We start from the raw sequence: 25292 nt of genomic DNA on the forward strand, positions 1-25292 counted from the left end.
TTTTTTTTTCCCTCATCTGACAGATTATACATTGTCTATAACAATAAAGTGAGTCTAGCTGCGTGCGTGTGTACGCATACTTGATGTATTGTTCCACTCTACACGCTGTATTGTGCCGGATCTTCTCCACTTGACTGGACTTTATTGTTACGTGAAGCCATGTCAGTGTTGATGGTTTATGCCAGCGTGTTTTGGGAATGAAGGCGCATGCAAATGTGGAAAATGTAAACATGAAACGATGCCAAGTTTAGAGATGTGCTCAATGGTCCATCTGTATATGTTTCTTGCAGTGGTTTACAGAATCTGAGTTCAGAGGCTCGCCGTGTCCTCGCTACCAGTGGAAAACCCAGCTGTGTTGTTTTGACTATTTGCATCAAAGTGCTTTCATTTTTATGAAAGAAGGTTTCTAGTGGCCCGTGCACGTCTGATGTCATTCATTAAAGACTCGCTAGTCAAAGTTAGTGATTCTCAACAACTTGCAGTGCTCAGTCGGTGGTCCTGGGCTGCAAAGTTCTTTTTGGCAGTGCATGTACACAATCATGGAGATAATTGACAGCAGTTGGGGGCGCCTCTGTGGCTTAGAGAAACCCACCATGAGCCACCACGTCCCAGGTTCTAATCCTGGACAGAAACTCTTTCCCTGTATGTAGCTAAATGAAGTGGAGTATTCATTGCTCGCTTTCTGTTGAGATATATATATATATATATATATATATATATATATATATATATATATATATATATATATATATATATATATATATATATATATATATATATGTATATATTGATTCGGTGTAAGGCGTCATGCTCTGGTCCCTTCCTATATTTCAGACCCCGTATGAGCCCGTGCAGAGGTTACCATCTGTTTTAGAGTCTAGGAAGGAGCCTAGCCTAGCCTTGCCTAGCCTTTGTCTTCAGGGCCCACCTGCCCCGGGAAATCCGAACATAGATTTATCAGAGAGTATCTTTAATTGACTTGATGTTTGTTGATGTTTTATATCGGCTTTGTATTATTGCCTTCTTGTGAAATCCTTTGAAGAGTTCTGTATAAATACAGATCATCTGTGCTGATCGGTCTTCGTATAGCATCATCATCAGTAGGGGTGTAAGAAAAAAATCGATACACTTGAGTATTGAGTTATTTTGCAATACTGTATCGATTTTTAAAAAGGCATTATCGATTTATTTTTTAGACAGTGGTTCACGTTTATGTTGTGTTTAAACCCCCTACCGCTAGATGGCTATGCTGAGACGCACCACTAGTGTCCTTGCCCAACAGTGCCTAGCAGTGCCTGACTTTTTGCCAGAAGCTAACAATGTAGCGATGGCTGAACTTTGGCCTACTTTAGCATATCAACATTAGCTCACTAAGAACCTGGGAACCACAATCCCAAACTGGCAGTTTGATTTTCTGTGTACTGAATTGTTTACCTAAAGTCAACTTCTTTGACTTTTATGAACATCACGTCATTTTTTAAATATTAGTTTTTCAAAATTATACTTAAAAAATATCCCAATATATCACCTTACGCACAGTATCGAAATATATTGCAATATATTGAATCGTGACCTAGGGCTGGGCGATATGGAGAAAATAAAATATCACGATATTTTTGACAAAATACCTCTATCGATACCGCAACGATATTGTAGCGTTGACTATTGGTGCTTTCACAAAATATTTACCCAATGAGATTTTTGATAAATAATCATCAGTAATGTGGATATAATGACTAAGTGGGTAAAGGCAAATAATAGAACAGTTACAACAGTCTGGTAAGTTCAGGACATGACATCACTTTACTGTAATGCAGCCTTTAAAACCAGGAAAAGACAACACCTATGTCCAAATCTAAGACGGTATCTAGTCTCATATCACGATATCGATATAATATCGATATATTGCCCAGCTCTATCGTGACCCATGTATCGTGATACGCTTCGTATTGCCAGATTCTTGCCAATACACAGCCCTAATCATCGGGTGGCCAGGGTTGAACATTGAACATTCAGTTGCCAGGCAATTATTCAGCCATGTTCTCTCCCGTGTGGTTTTGACTCATTGTTGGATGTTTGCTACTGTGATGGTGTGTGCTTATTGCAGTCTATTAGTGGCTGTAGCACACTGAGTGGTTATTCCTTTTTCCATGTGCTCTGCTCTGCTGCCACCTTGTTCTGTTGCTGCACTGCTGGGACTACAGCTACGTTTTGGAGAACGTCCCTTGTCTTCGTTGTGTTGAAGATAGGCAGTCCTATTCTAATCAATACAGCTGTCTACAAGGGCGGCGTAACGCCTCGACTTTTACTCGCACTATACATGCATGAACATGATCCAAAGCATATTTTTTTTACACTTCAAGACTACTTTCTTTGGCATAAAACTACAGTGACTCAGGATCTTGCATCACCCTGTAGGGTTTTAAGCAATTGTTCCCCACTCACTCTACATTATGTAGCTTATTACACAGCTACTTACTAAAGAAATCAATCGTTTGGCCCAAAATATTTATTGATTTAAAGAAATGGTCCTCCAGAGTCTATGATCAGGACTGCATCTACAGCAACGGTCTGCTATTCAGAAATAACAGACCTTAGAATGCTGTAATTGACCAATCAGAGTTGAGTATTCAAGAAAGCCGTGTAATAAGAGCTACGGACGCTGCATAGGGTGCAACAAACGTTGTTGAGCCACGAAAAATTCAATAACCTACCATTTAACAGCAGAACTGAGAACATCGCCAAAGCAACCAACGCAGAGATCTATACACAATGTAAACGGGTACACACAGACACACACACATGGACACACACCATGTTGCCTAGCAATGTTGACGGTGTCTTCTGGAGAGAGTTACAACCATCACAGTGGGTTTGTTTTTGTACTCCCCTTGTCTGAACAACATTCGGTGAATTTTGAGCACCGCAAAGTCCTCTTCAGTCTGCTCTAGGGTCATCTGTTCATCATTGTCGAAGCACCGTCCAACCAGTCCACTCACACTCTCTGTCCCACTGCGCTCCTCCACCTCACTGAAGGCAAAAGTTCCTCAGTCGACGTAGAAGTCACCGCTGGAGGATCCACCATTAACCATTTAGCATGTTAGCTCGACCCAGCGCGTGCACCTGTTGGTCACGCAACATGTGTGTGTGTGTGTGTGTGTGTGTGTGTGTGTGTGTGTGTGTGTGTGTGTGTGTGTGTGTGTGTGTGTGTGTGTGTGTGTGTGTGTGTGTGTGTGTGTTTGATTTGGGTTACTTTGCGTCCCTCCTGCAGACACACCGCAGCTTCTGCTCTGCTCTGCTGCCGATTTATCTCCTTTCTTCAGCTCCATTCTCACACAGTTTATCAGGACTGTGACTCTGAAACAGAAGTGACTTGAAACGTAGTGAAAATACACGAGATAAAAGTAATGTTAAGTAAACTTATTGATTTTTAAAAAAAATACTAAAAGTATAAAAAAAAAAGACCTGTTAGAGTAAAGAGAGTCTCCACCATTGGCCTGAACGCATCTGAAGCTGTTGCTCCCGTGGAAACACAATGTTAGCCTTACTCCCCTTTCTCCAACAGTGTGTTTGTGTCTGTTTATGTGACTGCTCTTATTCTGTGTATTTCTATACACTAGAACAGGCCAGTTTGGGCCGTGGCAGGGTCGAAGCTCAAGAACAGTATGTGACAGTGCTGCTTACAGCCATCTCACTGTGCTCATTACTTCCGACTGTTGCACGTTGTATTATTTTGATTGGCTCCAATAAACTACACTTGTTTAATTTACACGCACACACACACACACACACACACACACACACACACGCACGCACATGCGCGCACACACACAATCAGATATCACTGTGTTTAGCCAGAGACGTCCAAGCCTCTTTAGGAGACTAGCAGCAGGTCCTGAGTGGATTGATTCCAACGGGAGAAGTGAACGTGAACACAGATTATGAGCGATTCTTTCGTCCCCATGGTCACCAAAGTAAATATTGGAGCCATTCTTCACGAGCCACATATCTCCGCAACATTCTGACACTAAAATGGCAATTTTTTTAGACGGACACATCAGCGGAAAATTATTTATACTTGTGTCTCGGGAACAAACTCTCGCGAGATCTGGCAACATGGATAAGCTAATGTCCTAACAAAACAAATTTTCCTAATGCTAAATATGGCTTTTAGCAGTGTAAATATGTAATGTTGGCAAAGGAGACAAAGCCATAGGAAGATCACAGGAAGTGTGTACCGTTTCATATCATTGGTGCAGTATGTGTGTGTGTGTATTACTACTAATAGAATGCTTTGGCTCTTTATACACTAATACAGTTAGTTGAAGTTGAGCTGTATGATTCAAATAGGAACTTCTTTTGTTCTTATTGTTACCTCCCTTGGATATTTCACTCTAGGAAAACATCAAATTGATGTGCTTTTTCTTAACTGTTGGATTTTACGGTGCATATTAAACTCAAACTGTACACATGTTAGCTGTTATCAAACTGTGTTTATGTGTCACAGCTAAGAATCTGACTCCCTCACCTCTTAATGTAAACTTTAGTTCTTAAAGTTTCTTTCTTGGACCGTCTCCTTGTCCCTCTCGTCTCTGCACATTCGTGAAGTGTCAGCTTTGGTACAAATGGGAACATTTGGGTGAAGTTGACATATTTTCCACGCTTTGATGCACCTTGATCTCAGCCCACACTTAAAGTGTATCCATGTGTGCTTGGATCTTTGATTTGACTTTGTAAGCGGTCACCGCTGTTAAGTCTGAACTTTTAGACCGAGGCTCCATGTCCCTGTTTACCAAGGACTGTCCCACGGAGTGTGTTGACAGTGGGCACTAGTACCCTGCTTCTTCATGCCCCTGTATACACAATTCTACAGTACTCAGGTTGATGATCATGTGTGTGCAGCTGTCCTTTGGAGTACTGCAGGTAGCATATCCAGGTTTCTGAAATCTGATGATGATGATGACGATGATGACGATGATGTTTGCATGTGCAGTGCAACACATAACCAGGATACTCCAAAAACCTTATCATAGCCAGGATACCTATGTGCATGTGAGAACACTCACTGACATAGAAATGACCACAACTACATCTTTCTCCATTCAACACATTGTTTACCATTGGCTTATGGTATTATTAGTCTGTGATTTAAGTGAGAACTTAAGCAGCAATAGCAATTTGTGAATTAAAGGGTGTGTGTGTGTGTGTGTGTGTGTGTGTGTGTGTGTGTGTGTGTGTGTGTGTGTGTGTGTGTGTGTGAAACGTGGCTATTGTGTACTAATTCTGTCAGATGGGATTGTGCAGACACCAAACATGAAGATATGGTGCTGATGGTTTTTTTTGTTTGTAGAAATAGTAGTTACTGCAGTACAGTTCCATGAAGCAAAGGGTCACAGTTCAGAACCGAACCCGCTGTGCTAAGGACTTCCCCTTCGTACATGGGGCGCACGCTCAACCAGATGTGCTATCCAGTTCATGTAGTCTGTATACCTTACTTTTATAGTTCAAGTTAAAGGTCCCATGGCATGAAAATTTCACTTTATGAGGTTTTTTAACATTAATATGCGTTCCCCCAGCCTGCCTCTGGTCCCCCAGTGGCTAGAAATGGTGATAGGTGTAAATCGAGCCCTGGGTATCCTGCTCTGCCAATCAGGAATCTTCTCCTTATGAGGTTATAAGGAGCAAGGTTACCTCCCCTTTCTCTGCTTCGCCCGCCCAGAGAATTTGGCCCGCCCATGAGAGAGAGACATCATGGCTTTCAAACGAGCAAAGTGGTAGTTGGTCAAGGCCTCCCCCTCCTCTCTCTCTCTCTCTCTCTCCTCCTCATTAGCTACAGACACAGAAATGGCACATACTAAGGAAAGCTCATTGTGGGACTGGCTCTAGTGGCTGTAATGCTGCACCAAGACTTTTGCAAACAAGAATTTCGGGAAAGAGACTTCAGATACAGTATTAGGGGACCACTAAGGTCTATATAAAAGAGACTTGAGATACAGTATTAGGGGACCACTAAGGTCTATATAAAAGAGACTTGAGATACAGTATTAGGGGACCACTAAGGTCTATATAAAAGAGACTTCAGATACAGTATTAGGGGACCACTAAGGCCTATATAAAAGAGACTTGAGATACAGTATTAGGGGACCACTAAGGTCTATATAAAAGAGACTTCAGATACAGTATTAGGGGACCACTAAGGTCTATATAAAAGAGACTTCAGATACTGTATTAGGGGACCACTAAGGTCTATATAAAAGAGACTTCAGATACTGTATTAGGGGACCACTAAAGTCTATATAAAAGAGACTTGAGATACAGTATTAGGGGACCACTAAGGTCTATATAAAAGAGACTTCAGATACAGTATTAGGGGACCACTAAGGTCTATATAAAAGAGACTTCAGATACTGTATTAGGGGACCACTAAGGTCTATATAAAAGAGACTTCAGATACTGTATTAGGGGACCACTAAGGCCTATATAAAATATAAAAGCATCCAAAGAGCACCATGTCATGGGACCTTTAAAGTTAAAATCCCAATTTCAGCAACCTCGGAGTAAAGTATATCATCTCAGAAACGCAGTTTGATTAACCTGTAATACTCTCTGTTAGCACCGTTTGTTTGATTGGACTCGTTTTCACTCGATCTCGAAATTCCTCAGACCTGGCTTAAGTTTCTGACTTAAGTATTGACTAGAGTCGTGTTGAAACAGATTGTTACACACTTGTAGTAAAGAGACCCTTCTTTGAGGCATTGTTGCACAACTGTTGGTTCACTCTGATGGACTCTGGTACAAGCCCAAGTTGGCTCAGTGTTGTTTTTCATCATCTAGCCACTTGTTGTGAGCAGGAAGCGTTAGTTTGTGGCTGTACGGCTACAGTGTCGCTGTGCGTCCTGGAGAGACTCCTCGCTGTCACCCTAAATATTGTTACATCACTGTGCATCGACACCACGCCGATGGAGAGACCAAACGGTGGGCAGGAGAAGAAACTATGAGACCTACTGAGCAGGCATCTGATTGAAGTCAGGAAGGACTGGGAGTGAGGGATGGGAGATGGACGAATAAGAAGAGAGAGAATCAGATTCCGAGGTAGAGGGGTTTGAGAAAGCAGGAAGGATGATGAAGGAAAGGGGGAGGAGAGAGCGGCTGGTAGGGTAGGTTGGGTTGCTAGGGGAGAGTATGTCAGACTGCTGCTGCTGAGAGCCAGCCTGCGATTGGAAGCTACTTGCTTAGCAGGAGAGAGGCGGAAGAGGAGAGGGAGAAGTAGCTAATGAGTATTGTAGGCTGGTTGCTGAGACAGCACTGGGTTTATTTATAGAGTGCTGGCCAGCCAGCCCTTAGATACCAACAGCGAATCAGCTGACAGAGAAAGAGGGGGCCCCGACCAATGGCAGCACAGGAAGGGGGATGCCAGATTGAGGAAGTGCTGTGAGTGCCTCTCAGTCTCTTAAAGAGACGGTGCAGATTTCTCAGTACTAGGCAGATATTCTCTCTCTCTCTCTCTCTCTCTCTCTCTCTCTCTCTCTCTCTCTCTCTCTCTCTCTCTCTCTCTCTCTCTCTCTCTAGCAGTGTCAGATCTGTAAGCAGGCCAGGACCCAGAGCACCACAACGGGCCCAGGAACGCTGATTGGATTACTTTCTCTACCTTATTATCACACAACACAACTGCGCAAGTACACACAAGCTGTTCAACGCTGCTGAGGGGGTTTTTAACTTCACAAATAGAACCTCATCTAGCCACAGAGCTCTATTTAAAATCGCAGGGAGCCTTTTTGGAAAAAGACGTCGAGTACAGAATAGGAGAACTGTCTACACAGTGCATGCTAGATAACAGTGCTGAGGAACCTATAATTACAAAAGTTATTCTTGCATGTTCACAGAAAATGTCTGCCCTGAATTATAGTGATATAAAAATAGACCTAATTCTGCAGCCATGAAATCTCTCTCTGACTTTGACTGTTGTAGAGAGCAGCAGTGGTGTTCTCAGAGCACAGGAGCTCAGCATTACAAACCGGGGGATCCCTGTTTATGTAAAGCTGTGGTTGGCCATCTCATGGCCTTTTCCCAGACACCAGTATAGCCCTGTTAGTTGGCTCTGACCTGCAGTATTGTCAACCTATCCATGCTGGACCAATCTGTGTCTAAACTGATTGGCTCAACACCTGGTCGTGCAAGTGAATAGAGAAAAAACCAGCCTTTCTAAAGGCCTGGTCATGTTCAGCTCTCTAGTAACTTTACTTTCATCTTATTGAATTGATCAAACTGGATTTCCTGCTGCTTCACAATAAAAGCTTTACACACATATCGATTCTATACTGGGATGATATTTCTGCCTTCAGCTGGTTGGTGACATTTGTTTTACATAAGTAGGTCCGACATTGATTCTTGGCGCTGATATCGGGGTCACTGGTATTCCATTTTGTTGTTGATATTTCTCACCTGACAGAAGAGAGACCCCACACTGTAAAGCACTTTTACAGCACTGCGCTGGTTGCCTATTTGAAGAGAGCCCGTCAAATACTAGGAACAGCCATCAGTCCTCAGTCCAGCAGCTGAGCCACTTCCTGTCCCGTGTAAATCCGGCCATCATCTCTCATGCAGTAAGCCAAGCTGTATTCTTACCCACACATGTCCTGATTTGGGAGCTAGCTCACTTGCTATGCTCAGCCTGGCTGACAAGACCAAAATAATATAACAATAACTTCAGTCCAACCGTTAGCTTAGCGATTCGCTCACCTGCTCTTGAGCCACGACGATCACAAGAACTACCCGGTGTGCACGCAACAGCCATGCTCCACCAGCATTTGTTGCAACTGATGCAGCACACCGATTGGTTATTACAGACCGGCGCCGTGATTGGCTACAGGTAATATCTCTTTGGTGGGTGTGTAGGTGCCTTGACAGGATGAGACTGATGGATGCAAAACTCAACAGCCATTATATTGTTGCGCTGACCCCCCTGCTGAAGCTTGTGGAGGGTGTCCGGCCGTGTTGGCCCATATCTCAGCCTGTTGAGCATGCATCACAAGAAGTCGGCAAAGAGCTCTTTGGCTGTTGTGAATCACTGATTCACTAATGTAGTGCAGATGTTTTGACCTCCGCAATTGTTCTTTTAACTCCATTAGGTAAAACACCACAAGTTGACCCGGCCAGAGCAAAGCAGAAACTTTGCAGTGCCAGCTGTAATTTTATCATCAAATGATGAAGTCTTAAATACCAGGGATATGACAAAACCGCTTCATCAGAGTCGTAGTGGCATGGAAATGGTTGGCTAGTTTATTCTGCTCGGACAGGTGCAGATTGTTCTTTTAATTTGGTGAGCCAGCTGGCAGTTGGCGGTTTTCTTAGTAGCGTGTTCAAGTGCAACTTTTTCCTTTGACACAATGTTCATCTTTACAGTATTTAATATGCCCCCCAGTAGGGCTGCATGATAAATTGAAATTCCATCATGATCTTGATTCAGGCCTCTCTGCAATCTCTTTTTTTCTTTTCTTTTTTACGAAACACAACGATTCTGCCATGTTTGTACACCTATTTGTGTACCTAATTTCTCCCTAAACTGCATCAACAAATGACAAGCGTGCGTTACTCCATGTGACAAAGTGTGCTCACAGGAAGAGGGGCAGGACACCGATGTGAAGAAAATCTAACTTGGGTGAGCCAGTGGAGTAAAGACAAGGAAAGAAAGCTTCCATGGAACAGAAAAAAAAGCGCTGTGTTGGTAGCGTACAAAGTTGGGCAGTCTGCTGCGTGGAACCAGATTCAAAAACAATGATTCATGAAGATACTTTGAAAGCAAAAGTAGCCGCACAATGTCGTACACCAATTGAAACGTAACCAAAGGGCCAGCAAAACTTGAGCAGAAAATCTCTATCACCCAATCACTCTCAACATCCACCATCCACAGCAGGGGCCCTAAAGAGATTGAATAGCTAATGTTAGCTGAAGATATGCCTCTATTCAACACTACTGCTTTACTAGACAAACACTTCGGCGTTACGTATCAGCATAGACTGAACATAATGGACGTCCCCCATTGGTTTGTGGACTGCCGTTTTGAAGTCCAAAGGACAGAACATCTGCAATCTTTCCATGAAGTTACCCAGCTAACGCTACTGAACGAGACATTTTTAGGCGACTGACATTTTCCAATGAACTTTGCTGTGAAAACTAGGGGTGCACGATATATTGACTTAATATCGTTATCGCAATATCACGTTGCGCAATATTGTATATCGAAAGTGTCGCAATAAGCATGCAATAATTAGTTTATTTTGGGGAGCGCTGCGTCCCGTCCGTTGGCTGTGTGGCTTAGTTGCTTTTTGATTTAGAGCCCGCTTGAAACGCTATAATGATCATCATTTCGTTGTCCAGTTACCGTGCCACTTGCACATGTTGGTGCACGTCAGCGCACGGGTCCACTACGTGACAAACCCTATGGAGCGTACCACGTGACGTGTGTGCATATTTCAAAATAGATAGAGACAATAAAACGGAACAAATCAGAGAAGCGAAAGAAAAGTTGTGTCCTGTTCTCTTTATTTATATATTTGATACTGTCCAACCAGTAAAACATGTCCTGTTCTGTAGACATGGTCCTTATTTATTTATTTATTTATTTATTCATGTTGGATCAGTCCAGTATGACAGTCAGTTGAAATAAACCTTGTGCTGTATTTGTTATGAATCTATTTTGATGCGTTTTCCCATAACCTAATTTTACATATGTTTAAAAATATTGATATTGCAATATTCGTAATCGATATCGCAGTATCACATTTTCTCAATATCGTGCAACCCTAGTGAAAACACACAGTGAGAGGGTCAAAGTTTGAGATGAAAACACGAAAAACAGCCCAAAACAAGTTGAGATCTATTTTAATGTCCCCCAGGGTTAGCATGGTTAGCATTGCCAAGCCTCTTTCCTGATTGACAGGTCCTAAGGCATCCCCTGCTTTATCCTCTATTTTAAAATAAATGGGACCATCATTTACTAAATGAACATCATGCTGTATTGAAGAAGACTTGAAACTAGAGATTGACACCATAAACTCATTATAAAAATGTTAACTGAGGTAATAAATCAAGAGAGAAGTAGGCTCATTTTCTCATAGACTTCTATAGAAACAGACTTCTGTTTTGGAGCCAGTGGAGTCTCCCCCTGCTGGAAGTTAGAGAGAATGCAGCTTTAAGGAGCTTCAGCTTTGGCTTCACTTCTCAGATCTGGAAGCTTTGTTCATTATTTTTTACAGTCTATGTGTATCAGCCGCTTTAAGCTGATCGCAGGTGTATATATATATATATATATATATATATATATATATATCAGTAGCGTATAGGTTAATACGTTGGCTAATAGTAACAGGAGATGTCAGTACAGAAATGTCAAAGGTATGTTTGAGTTTATTTAGAAACTGTGTGTCACCGTGCATGTTTATTTTTACACTGTGAAGCATCCTGCTCAGTACATATCACATAGCAGCTCTTTAGTGAGCACATTTAAGAGACCCTGATCAGACTTGTTTATGTTGATAAGTTATTATAAGCCTCACCAATCCTGCATCAGTTGGCCTTAGCTTGAAATAAATCGGTCAGGCTCACTTGCATATAAACTGCAAAGAGTGTGTTTAATATGTTTGGTGTGTTTTGGGAGCGTTGTAAGGAAAGACCTCCGAACGGTCCTGTTTCTTCAGTTGGATATGTGTAGTTGATAGAACAGTATGAAGATAATAATCAGTTACTGTGGTTTCTGATCAGCAGTAGCCATGTTGTCCCATTGATGGAGGCTGAGAAACGGATTAGATTGTTGGGGTATCCCTCTCTAATCATCTCTCTCTCTCTCTCTCTCTCTCTCTCTCTCTCTCTCTCTCTCTCTCTCTCTCTCTCTCTCTCCAGGTGTAAGCAGCTCAGGATGTCCGCCCACCTCCTCCTCCTCCTCCTCCTCCTCCTCCTCCTCCTCCACTGCCCAGGGCTTCTCCCTCGCTGAGCCAGCCATGACCAGCCAGCACACACATACACACCCCTCCTTCAGCTCCATCCACTCCATGGCCGAGCAGCAGCAGGTAACACACACACACACACACACACACACACACACACAAACACACACAACTTTGGCACAGGACCTGATTGATACGTCACCTGTTTCACCTGTTGGTTGTCATAGCAGCACTGCAACGCAAGAGGGATACATTCTTTCATTATTTTTTTGATACAGATTTAAAACGATGACAAGCTACTGTGAAAGTCGTATTCCTGCACTCACTAAAGACATATCGCAGTGGGTAGAAGGTTTTTATTTCACAGGGTTTCCGCGGGGTCTTTTCAAAATCTAAAATTTCAATATAAAAATGTTAGGCCTTAAGAGTTCTTAAATTTGCTGAAGTATTGTGTTCTAGGTCTTCAATACAACAGGTCTTACTTTCCCTACGTCCGTGCAACTCTACCTCTAATGCTCTTCTTTTTTTTCCGTGTGTTAAGACTACAAATGAGACCATCATGCTACTTATATTGCAGCCAATCAGCTTTCTTGTTATTGCCGCGAGTCTCATTCAGGATTGTTCCACAGACATACAGATTTAATTCTTCAGCTATGGGGAAGTGCATGTTTAGCGATAATTGGCTTGAAAAAAATTTAGGGCTTAGTTGATGTTGTGATAAAGGTCTTAAATTTCATTCATAATGGTCTTAAAAAGTCTTAATTTTGACTTGGTGAAACCTGCAGAAACCCTGGTATCTAGTCCTAGTGGTACAGGGTTGTCCCTGCCATTTTAAGTCTTAGGTGCAGCACTGGAGCCCCTAAGCTGAATGAAGGTTGAATGCGACAAAAAAGAAACGGCGAAAACTAAAAAACTTTTCTCAGATCTAAAGATTGTAGTTGGACTTCTTTAGCAAGCTTTCTCTTTAAGTTTTTTTAGTGTTCTCTATTATCTATTTTAGACCGGCCTGTACGCCACTATCCACTGTCCACCTTCTATCACCTCACCACGCAGCTAAAAAGAGCTGCTTGTAGTCAAATCAAGAGAATGTGTAAGCAATCGCTTGCGACAGGCCGTGGTATGTGGTATAACAGGGTGTTGTTCGGCCCGATGCAAAGCGGGAAGCACTGGAACCAAGGTAACGTTAGCCTACGCTAGCAGCTACCCTTTTGCCAAGGCTAAAGAGTTAGTTTGGATTCACCAAAATCACACAACACCACAAACTAACTAAATCGACGGAGGCAGCGGTAGAGCAGCAACTCCCGCATTCTGCCAGATAAAATCACTGTTTTTGGCAAAGGATTCTGGTGGCTTTGAAGAGAGCAGAGAGAACGGCTTCAGTCGAAAATATTTAAGCGTACACTTAAAGGGATACTTTTGCTGATTTGAAACCAGCTGTGTGTCTCGGCAGTGTGTGCAGATCAACGGCTTCCCCGCGTAGTACCATCTGTCAGTTCGTTAGTCTAACGTTTGTTCTCAGGTGCAGAGTCGTGTAAAGGAACTTAGAAATCATAGTCGTTGTTGATGGTTATCACGACTATGACACAATCAATTTAACCGGTTTTGGTAACTAATATCATAAATGTTGTTTATTGTCCCAGACCAGACAATCCGACTCTGCAGCTGATGTTGATCAATGCGTTTCTCTTCACTGACCTGTCTGCTCTCTGGCAAAGAATAGGTGTTGAAGTCCGGCAACATCGATACCAGTAAATAAATTCAGGCAAGGTGGAAAAGTTGAATCATCGCAACCTTTGCTTGCAGCCGTCCTCCTGAGAACTGTAAAGCGTGGGGAATTGGCCATTCAGATCTCAGTTACAGTGCATTGCATGTTCTCTAGTAAATACACTTTATTTATTTATTTTAAACCAACGTAAGAATCAATACTGTACGCCCTTTAGAAAAGTGCAGTGATTGCTCAGCTAGGCCTGCACAATATGTGGTTTTTTTTTGTATCGTCATCGCGAAACCAACTGGTGCAGTAAACGCATCGCGAAAGGCTGCGACATATCGCAAAAGACAGTTAGTTGAAAGAAAATATTAGCGTGTACACTTTAAAATGTAACTGTCATTCTTCTTTTAGCGGTGCCTTTTACAGTATATTCATTTCAATGTTCAATTTGTTCAATAAAAGAGAGTTGGAGGGGCGCCTGGATAGCTCAGTTGGTAGAGCGGGCGCCCATACATAGAGGTTTACTCCTCGACGCAGCGGGCCCGGGTTCACCTGCGGCCGTCTGCTGCATGTCATCTCCCCCAGCCATACCCGCGTGAGGAGAGTATGGCTGGTCGTTATGGCTTTTTTTTTTACGTTAAAAAATATTCATGTAAGACAGTGGTTTATGTTGTGTTTAAATCCCCTACCACTAGATGGCTATGCTGAGACACACCACTAGTGTCCTTTCCTAATGGTGCGTTCTTTTTGTCTTGTAATCGCGACTAGTAGCTCGAGTGTGACGTCACATCCATGTCGAAAAACGAATAACCGTGGGTTGTTGCGTTCTTTTTGTCACAATACTACGAGTCGGAGAAAAGAAAAGATTTTTGTAAAATTTTTAGTAACATTTAGGATTCTATTCACCCAGTTATTGACCTATTACACAAATATATTTCACAGTTTGATACATGAAAATTACGTTTTGATTAACGTTAACGTTAGGCTACTGCTCTGCTTTCTGCTCAAGACTCGGCTTAAGCCATTGTTGACATATAGCAACCAAGCTTGTCTAGCCAATTTCAGCTGCACAAGCTACAAAATAACTAATCAGGCGGTATTTAACTCCTAATAAGACTATAGCGACATGCCTATAGGTAGCAGTATACAGTGCTATGTGTACGACTTCTTCATTTGGTTACAACAAAGACAAAAGTGCTTAAAATGGTAGAAAACCACAATGTTTACTACGTGTGATGCACGACGTAGCCATCTTTGAAAGTGAACTCGGGGTCCTCTGAGTTGAGACGACTTGACGAGTCGTATATACGACCTCTGTGGCGTTCTTTTTGCAACTTCCGGTTCGTAACTCCGGAAAACAACTCGTAAATCGACTTTAGTGGACAAAAAGAACGCACCATAACAGTGCCTAGCAGTACCTGACTTTTTGCTTGAAGCTAACAATGTAGCGATGGCTGAACTTTGGCCTACTTTAGCATATCAACATTAGCTCACTAAGAACCTGGGAACCACGATCCCAAACTGGCAGTTTGATTTTCTGTTTACTGAATTGTTTACCTAAAGTCAACTTCTTTGACTTTTATGCACATCATGTCTTTTTTTAAATTATATATATATATCTCGCCTTACGCACAGTATCGAAATATATTGCAATATATTGAATCGTGACCCATGTATCGCGATACGTATCGTATCGCCAGATTCTTGCCAATCCACAGCCCTAGTCGAAGGTGTGTTGTTTTTGACTCTCGGCATGCGGCTGTTGCCACAGCCAGAAGACACATTTTGTTTCAAAAGAAGCTGGAGGCAGCAAAAAAACCACTGCTGGCTAAACTATTTATAAATGGCGAGTTTGTTCAGGGCGCCCCCATCCGTCGCTACCAATGATGACGCAGTGATTAGTGACGATTCTCTCCGACCACTCAGTAGTCTGCAGGTTTTCACGTCACCTTTTGGTATCGCCTCAGCTCGCTTGGAACCTCGACGGAGGTGATGCTAAAAAAAAGAAAAAAGTACCTGTTGACAGGTACCAGGGACCTTTTCTTTTTCATAATGGAAAACCAAAAAATAGGAGAGTTGAGGCGTGTCGAGCAGGTACCATTGTAATGGGAAAAACACCAAAAGATAATCCACAGGTCATGGGAATCGGCTAATCCCGTTAACATGTGATCTGTGGATCTGGGACAGGCTGATGACCGTGTTCCCCCAGGTGTTCTGTGGGAGGGGCTGCAGGAGTGCTGAGCGCCGGATTATGTTGATATGCATTCTGAACAGAAGCCGTCTTCAGGTTATTTGGGCTGAATCAAGAATAGAATTTGACTCCAGCAAGGTGTTAATCTCTTCTGTTTGGGACACACTGCACAGTTAGGGCTCAATCCCAATATTCAACTATTCAGATATTTGTCTGTTGGGTAGGTATTTAGATTTTCAATTTTTGTTTTGTTTTTCCTTCAATACTGTAATAAAGTTGAGATAGATTCAACTTTTGGAGAAAGCCAACCCTGTGTCAGGCCTCAGTAGTGGCGTGAGAGTCCCGTACAGGAAACCGGAAACATCACTGCCTCTCTCTCTGCTGCAAGAAAGTTTTAAAACACCAAACACCACAACACAAGCTCTGAACTGCCCAGGAGTTTGTGGAACAACTGACTTTTTCCTCAGTGGGAAAAAAAAACTCACTGTGAAATAAAGTCTACTTTGTAGTGCTACATTGGGGTGTTAAAGAACACAACAGGACAACACACAAACGTTTGCCCTGAAATCTGTTTCAAATAGCCGAACTACATAATAGAGTACTCCAATTCTTGCTTTCTTCATACGTATAAAGTCAATAGTACATAGTTACTTAGTTAGTTAGTACATCCTTCCTAATGTTACTACTAGTGCTGTCAAACGATTAAAATATTTAATCGCGATTAATCGCATTAATGTCATAGTTAATCACACATTTGTATCTATTCCTTGATTTCTTTTTGTCCCATTATTTTTTTCTCATTTTTATGCTCTTATCAACATGGAAAAGTGGATCGGCTCGCTTTGTGCTTTTGTCGCCTGACTTTGACGAGAGGGGGGGGGGGGCGGAGAATTGGCATCAGCTGTGTGCCCGGCCATCAAGTGGTATTTCACACTGGACGTGCTGCGATGATAGCTCAGTTCACAACGACAAAACCCACCGATCACTTTGGTCTTGTCAATGGAACCATTTGGCGACTTTTTAAAAGTAAACTTTCCATTCAGAATCTTATTGGCATCCATTTCGACGTCTCGCGTTAGCCTGCTACTCTTTGGCCGGCTCGCCAGCCCAAACAAGTGTTTGTGGCGTGCCTTTTGTTTAGTTTCCGGTCTAGCTAGATCCGGTGTGGTGTTGTAGTTTTTCTAACGTTACTAGTTGTTGCAACAGCACGTGAAAAAAACGACAAAGTTTGCCAGGCCAAAAAGAACCGTTAAAATGGGTTTGCGTTAACACCATTAATAACGCGTTTAACTGACAGCAGTAGTTACTACTGAACATGGTCCAACTTAGCTCCAATTACATGTGAAGGAAAAATGAAGGAAATGCTGCCTTAACAAAGAAACAATGTTTAAGTTACACGAATGTTACCTCTTAATTGAACCAACAGTTAAATACAGTACGTCTATAACAGTTCACAGTTTGTAAGCAGCAGTATGTTTAACATATTTGTTGGCCTGAAAGTAGCTGGGATGTCATCGATCATGTATCCCAGTATAATGTAGTGTATCATATCGTTTCTTTTTTCGGTCAATGACCGGTAATTAACGGACAACGGAAACTCAGGCACAAACTCTGCTGTTGCAAAGGTGAATTGCATGATGGGAGGTTGAATGGATACACGTCTTTAATGTGCAAGCCCTGTTTAAAGCCTACACACCTGTATGTCTGTGGCCAGGTACACACACACACACACACACACACACACACACGCACTGCCTTCTTGTTTGATGATTCTGATGTATGAAGTGTTGCTGTTCTCTGTAGGTGCTGTCTGATATGACCATACTCCAGCGGAGGATCCCCCCTAGTTTCAGAGACCCTGCCAGCGCCCCACTGAGGAAACTCTCTGTTGACCTCATCAAAACTTACAAGCACATCAATGAGGTATGACGCACACACATACACAAAGCCCAGTTCAGACCAAAGATTCGCGATGAGACGAAACCGTTTTAGAACGTCCTAGGAAAGGTTTCAGTGGCCTGAAACGGCCCGTCTCGGCCCGACTCAAACCGCTGACGGTGTGGCTGCGACTCAGCTGGTCGGGTCTCCGGAGGCTGACGTCACCAGTTTCAACGGCCAGTCAGCTCACAGCAAAGTCAGCTGGAATCGGCAGTGTGTCGGACGAAGCCTCAACGAGCGGCTGCAAGCAGCGGTGGTCAGGGCGAGCCATATAGTTGACTGAAGAGAGGGAGCGAAGCGGAGAATCGGAGAAACAAAGCGCTGTTTCCTCCGCTTCATCTCTAATAGAAATGCAGCTGTAGCAATTATCTCACTATCACTATCCTCATTCATATTTTAAGACGCTACAAATGATTTCCAGCTGCACGTTGGTTTCTACGCAGATGACACACCGCCTCATCTCATTGGTGGAAACTGACCGCTTTCAGAACGCTGCAGACCGGAGACTCTCAAGGAGGTCTGAACTGGACTTTAGGCTGTCGCCGGGACAACCACCAAAGCTTTATTACTTTGGGGTTTGCTGTTTTGGGGGTGGAGGCAGGGGCGTAAAGAAGCTGCGCAAAGTAAATCCTACTCCGTATCAGCATTTGTCTTCCTGAAGGAATCAGGTTTGTCTCAGCACCCTCAACTGAACTAACCAACTGAGCCCCGCTGTGTTTCCATTTCACAGGTGTACTATACTAAGAAGAAGCGACGGGCCCAGCAGGTCCCTCCAGAGGACAGCAGCACCAAGAAGGAGAGGAAAGTCTACAACGACGGCTATGACGACGACAACTACGACTACATTGTCAAAAATGGAGAAAAGTGGCTGGACCGCTATGAGATAGACTCACTGATCGGGAAGGGCTCCTTCGGACAGGTATGGCCGACAATCTAAACCCACATTTATTGATAGTCCATTAAATCTCCTCACTCCTTTACCATCGGGGCTCCGTAAACTTTTATAGAGCTGCAACCTTTAGGCAACTAATCAATTAGTCGATGGACGGAAAAATCATCGCCAACTGTTTTGATAATCGTAATTTTTCATGCAAAAATGGCAGAAAGGTTTTCAGCCTCTCAAATTTACATTACATCATATTAAACTGAATATCTTTGGGTTTTTGGACTGACAAAACAAGGCATTTGAAGACATCACCTTGGACTTTGAGAAACCGGGATGGACCTTTTTCACTATTTTCTGACATTTTATAGACCAGACGATTATTTATCAATAATGGAATTATTGGTTAGTTGCTGCCCTAAACTCCCAACAGCTGTTGTGAGAACTGGGACATTAAGAACCAACCCTCTCAGATGTCTTCTTCAAATGTAAAAAATGGCAAATAAAACAAAGCATGTTTGCATAAATGGCACCAAATTGCAGTCAATTTGTTTGATGTGGCTACTGCCGCCAGTAACAAGTCGGAGTGAGTTGCCGCCATGTTCTGTACCTCACTCAACACATATCATATACGTGACGGGACAAAGTGAAAGCAACGTGCTGGCAGCCTGGGACATCAGGCTCCATTCCCTGTTAGGGCTGGGTGCTGAGTTTGATACTTTTTAGGCACCGACCGAATTGCCTCCGAGTATCGAAAAATGCCTCGTCATTCAATGCCCAATTTCAGTCCCTAAGGAGTAAATCTCATCAGCGTCAGTGAGCCAATCAGCATTCAGCACGCTTCTACCAAGATCTAATGTTGTCTGTGATTGGCCGTCTAACGTTACAAATCGTAGAGATATGCAGGAAAAACTCTACGTTACACAGAGACGGCTCACGAAGTAGATCAAAGATTAAAGGATTTGTGCCGTTATGTTGCAATTTCTTTTTGTTTTATAAAATTGGTATCCAAAAGAGTATCATTTAGGAACTGGTATCAAAGTCACTGTGTTGTTACCGGTATCGGAATTGTTTTTAACAATACACCCAGCCCTATTCCCTGTCCACTCTCAGCATATGTTCCTATCATGGCATGGGATAGCACAGCGTGTTGATGTGTGTCCACAGGTGGTGAAGGCCTACGACCACCATGAGCAGGAATGGGTTGCCATTAAGATCATCAAGAACAAAAAGGCATTTCTAAACCAGGCACAGATTGAACTACGCCTGCTGGAGCTCATGAACAAGCATGACACTGAGATGAAATATTACATAGGTAAGAAGGACAGCACACAAACACACACACACACACACACACACTATACCACACTGGTTGTCTTCATACAGGGACGTGTTGGCACAGGTTTGTGCCGACCGTCATGAATGTATTGGGCAGGTTAGTCCGACGTAGAGGGATCCAAAGTCTTCACGTTGTCACTTCTCCCAGTATTGTTTGTGTAGTGACACGCTGCAGGACATGAAGTCATGGAGATGGCTCTGTCTGCATCAACATAGTTAGTGGGATGACTAGAGATGCACCGATTACAACTTTCTAGGCCGATTCCGATTTCCGTTGAGTTAGGCCAGCCGATACCGGTTTTAGCCGATTCCGATTTAATTTTTTCTAACCACTTTACAGCACACACAAATATTTATTTTCTATCTTTTCTTTAATAGAAAAATGTTTAAACAGATAATGAATCACTATAAAATAGAACTGTATAAATTACTCCTGGTGTGGGAAATTAAAACCCATCTTAAGTGCAATGTTAGAACCATTTCCTTCTTTTCACATCCAATATCCAATTTAAAAAATGTGATTTTGGTTTTTGGTGTCGTCCCTCCACGCCCTACTTTTTCCTTGCTTGTTGCATATCGCAAACTTGTTATCTTCTGCACACACGCTGAAGAATTTCCAAACAGCTGACATGTTGCAGGTTAACTCACAAGGTTCCCTACATGTGCGAGAATAGCGACACACGCTTCACACCGCGAGCGGCTACAAAAAAGAGACTGCGTTGTCGCGTCCGTGTGTGCGTGCGTCCTAGAGAACTGTAACTCGTATAACTTCTCTTGTCAGTTAACTGTAGCGTTGACCGGCATGAAATCGCCATATGTCAGACTGACCTGCCGGTCGCCGGTCATGGCCGAGCACGTGAAAACCGGCCAATTCCGGTCACCGGCCGGTCTATCGGTGCATGTGAGCCATCTCCATGACAACTAAGAAACTTTCATCCACTGATGAAGACTGTAAGATGCTATGGAAAGCTCCAGATAAAAGCGAGTAAGGGATCTTGAGCTGTTTAAAATGCTTTTTCTGTGAGGCGAACACACCCACTATGAGAATGGGACATAAAAAAAAACCCAGAGGAAATCATTTTAATATTGTCCTGGCCGACCTGACTGTTGATCTCCTAACCTTCCTCTTTGTCTCCCATCTGTCTCCGTGTCTGTCTGTCTGTCTGTCTGTCTGTCTGTCGATCTGTCTCTGTGCAGTCCACCTGAAGCGTCACTTTATGTTTAGGAACCATCTCTGTTTGGTGTTTGAGTTGTTGAGCTACAACCTGTACGATCTGCTGAGGAACACCAACTTCAGAGGAGTGTCCCTCAACCTCACCAGGAAGTTTGCACAGCAGCTGTGTACAGGTGGGTGTGTGCAAACACTTGTGTGTGTGTGTGTCTGCAGCTTGTCGCTGTCTGCCCCCAAGTGGCCGAAAAAAACATTCCATGAATGCAGCTTTAAAACATCATTAAGGAAGGAAGAATACTGTAGGTCAGATGCCATTCAGTAAGACAAAGGACATAACTGAATAATTATGTTTTTGCTGCTAGAATTTTAAGAAACATGTAACATATAATGTACCTAGAGCTGTAACAATTCCAAAATGTTGCTGTACAATTAATTCTCTCCGAAATAATTGGGATTAACAATATAATTGTCTCTTCCAGTCAAATTCTTTTATATTTATGTATTATTTTTTCAGTTTTGAATGAATCCCAGGAGACCTCTTTTGGTTACTTGACTGTCATGTGACCCAGATAATGTAATAACACAGGTACACAGCTTATGAAGTAGACCAGACCTCTTTATTATTATTATTATTATTATTATTATTATTATTATTATTATTATTATTATTATCATAAAACAGTTTCTCTAACTTGTTATTTTTGTTGCTATGAACGTGTATAGGGTCAATTGCCAACAACTAGCATAGCTTTAGCTCAACAGTCCGACCAATAATCACTTATATGATTTCAGTTTGGCATATCTAAACAAAATCAACAATTAACATCTACAGTCATACCCCTTAAGATCTTTTATGCTCCACATATCTGGAACACGCTCCCAGAAAACTGCAGGTCCGCCGCAACTCTCGTCTCTTTTAAATAAAGGCAGAAGACCTTTCTTTTTGATGTTGCCTTTCTTTAAATAATTGTTCATTTCTTATACTGCACTGTAACTTTTATTCTCGTATTTTATCTGTTTTTAATTTTGTAATCGTTTTGAACTGCTCTTTAATGTTTTATGTAAAGCACTTTGAATCAACCTGTTGCTGAAATGTGCTATACAAATAAGCTTAGCTTGCCTTGCCTTAGCTAATGTTAGCAATTAATTGTGGTAAAACAAAGAAACCGCGATTATGTAAAAAAAAAAAATGGACAATGAGACAATTATGTAATAATTGTTACAGGCCTCCATATACATCTTAAAATAGGTTAGATGTAACTGTTGTAAAGTCACAGTCAGCACCAAATGGAGCTGGGAAGAAGGTGGTCCTGATGATACGAATAAGAATGATGTCTTTTTTATTTATTTTTTTGTCCACAGCGTTATTATTTCTGGCCACGCCAGAGCTGTCAATCATCCACTGCGACCTGAAACCAGAGAACATCCTGCTGTGCAACCCCAAGAGATCTGCCATCAAGATAGTCGACTTTGGGTCCTCCTGCCAGCTTGGACAGAGGGTGAGCAGCACCCACCCACACACAACCACCAACCCACACTAGGGCTTTGACTTTTGCCCAAAAATCACATTCGAAGTTCGTTTGTTTATTAATATTAATATTCGAATATATTCGAATATTTATTAATAATATATAATATAATATTTTGACCATTAAATGCCTTCAGGTTAAAAAAATAAATAAATGAAAAGTCAGACCCTGGATTAAACACAAACAGTATGCTTTCGACAGGAAGTTTGGAGCTTTCACCGTAGCCTACGTAAAGTGGTCCGATGTTTATACTTGTGTGCTGGTGTGTGCGTCGAGCCAGTGTGTGTGGGCGGTGTTGCCAACTTAGCGACTTTTTTTCACAAAAGCGACTAGCGACTTTCTGTAGAAAAGACAGCGACTTTCTGTAAAATAAAAAAGAGTCACCAGTATTGTCCAGTGAGCACGCAATGTATTTCTTTCCTGTGGCCGCCGAAACAGTCACCTCTCTCTTCTGCTGTGTGACTGAGGAGCAGCCCCGCCCTCCCCCCTCTCTCTCCTCATGTGCAGCAGCACCGAGCAGGCAGGTAGACAGGGGAGAAGGGACAGGATGCGGGGCCGGTGTAGGTAGGAGAGACAGCGGAACGCGACGTGAGACAGACGCCGCTGAGCTGGCCTGGCCCTGGGCAAGCCAGCCTTCTTTGAGAATTAGGGGGGAATGCAACGCTACCGAGCCACGGCCGAGAGACGTGCGTCGCTGCGAAGTGTATTTACATTTTGAAATGCGTGAAAAAGCCTCGGAATCTGAACTGAAAACAACGTTTACAAGCAAACGCATTTACAAAAAATATAACATAACAGTTTGGGATATTAAGGGCTGGCTAATATTCGTTCGAATATCATTATTTTTTTTAATATTCGAATAACGAAGTTCGGAGTCAAAGCCCTAACCCATATACACACACACACACACACACACACACACACGTCTATCAAAGTACATTCATTAGTTTACTTCATCTAAAACAATTCATTATAATTGCCCCAGTGAGCTTCATTATTAGGGTTTAGAAAATAGATGAATAAATGTGCCATACATACATATGTACCGGTTCACACTGAAACCAAACATTTATCAGGGGTTTTATATGTAACGCATTTATAGACTCGCTGTAATCCAACATTTTGCATTCACGTCAGTTCAGTTACTTTGGCAGCAATGTTTCATGTGTCTGGAAAAAGTTAATGCAACTCTGCAAAAACATAGAGAAGTCAGTTAAGGTTTTGTATGGAGCAAGGGGGCAAGCCAGCTTCCGCAAAGCGTACCTCCTATGGAGCCATTTTGTTGCTATCAACCGTCGTTAGCGTCCCATTGACTGCCATTCATTTTGGCGCCACTTTGACAGCAAAACACTTTACATCTGAAGCGTTTAAAGACTCTATTTGTCCATTGTTTATTTCTAAAGAAACGCGACAAAGTATAAAAGGCTCCATTACCCTGTACCTCACGTTATAGCTCCGTAGCAGACGCTTTTGTAAAAATAGGCTAACGATTGGGTCATCACCACATGACTTTCTGTCACACAGTAGAGGAATTACCGTATAGTACAGGAGAAGCTCGCAGGCAGTTTCGACTCCCATTAGCTGTTTTAGTTTAATTACTAATATTAACTAGCATTTTAGTTAGCAATAATTAGCCTGTGCCCATGTTATCTCCTTACATACACCTACACTCTCCGTATCTGTAAGATGATTGAGATTTCTCTCGGCACAGCTACCAGAAGACTTCCAACTTTCAGACACGTTGCTCACGTCACATTTACGTTGTCTCTGTCAGTTGGAGGCCACTCAGTAACGCTCAGCCATCACCGGAAAAGTGCTTCTAATATCCTTCACTGGTCTCCGTGGAAATCCACAGCGTCACATTGTCCATTTCTTTAACTGTCTATGGTATGGAGGGGCTGATTTCCTGAATGGCAGTAACAAGACTGCTCTCTGAGGAGAACATGGCTCATCACAGTGGACAGCTAGTGAAACAGCAGGCAACACACTGACACAACTCAACTCGACTCAACCTTTACGCGACGCGAGCTTCCGAGTTGGTAACGATGCGACTGTTTGCTCTCCAGCAGGTCGGATATGAGCAGATGTACAGAAAAAAGCTTCAAGGTGTAATAAAAGTAATTCTTCTTCACTTCCTTCTGGTCGCTCTCTCAGATCTACCAATACATCCAGAGCAGGTTTTACCGCTCTCCTGAGGTTTTGCTGGGGATGCCGTACGACCTGGCCATCGACATGTGGTCTCTGGGATGCATCCTGGTGGAGATGCACACAGGAGAGCCTCTCTTCAGCGGCTCCAATGAGGTAATAGCAACACCACCATACACTGATCAGTTCAGTAGGGCTGGGCCATGATTCAGTCATGTTGGCTGTAGTTGTGTAATTGTTCAGAAACTTGTGTAAATACCGGGTGGTTTTTTCAACCTATTTTCTTATGATTTTGTATGTAAGTGACTGATAGGAGCAACAATCTTTGAAACTAGTCCAGTATGGAGTGTGAACGCTGTCACCATCAGCCACAGACCGGGCTGCAATGTGACCCTGTGGGACAAATGTGAATCGTCAATTTGGTCCACTAAAAGTTCAGTTTTT

At 42.6% G+C, this 25292-nt stretch overlaps 1 protein-coding gene across 2 annotated transcripts in view; it reads left to right on the plus strand.

Annotated features, from left to right (window-relative positions):
* The window catches only part of dyrk1b (dual-specificity tyrosine-(Y)-phosphorylation regulated kinase 1B), a 68978-nt gene that overhangs the window by 35023 nt on the left and 8663 nt on the right, over window positions 1–25292 (plus strand). For both annotated transcript variants that reach the window (XM_028579962.1, XM_028579961.1), the window contains exons 2-8: window positions 11899–12065; window positions 17648–17767; window positions 18513–18701; window positions 19833–19980; window positions 21201–21350; window positions 22537–22673; window positions 24858–25004. In XM_028579962.1, coding sequence (XP_028435763.1) covers window positions 11997–12065; window positions 17648–17767; window positions 18513–18701; window positions 19833–19980; window positions 21201–21350; window positions 22537–22673; window positions 24858–25004 — 960 coding nt within the window. In that variant the 5' untranslated portion in view covers window positions 11899–11996. The remainder of the gene's footprint in view (window positions 1–11898; window positions 12066–17647; window positions 17768–18512; window positions 18702–19832; window positions 19981–21200; window positions 21351–22536; window positions 22674–24857; window positions 25005–25292) is intronic.

The sequence above is a fragment of the Perca flavescens genome, chromosome 6 (genome assembly GCF_004354835.1).
Source record: "Perca flavescens isolate YP-PL-M2 chromosome 6, PFLA_1.0, whole genome shotgun sequence".
NCBI lineage: Eukaryota > Metazoa > Chordata > Actinopteri > Perciformes > Percidae > Perca > Perca flavescens.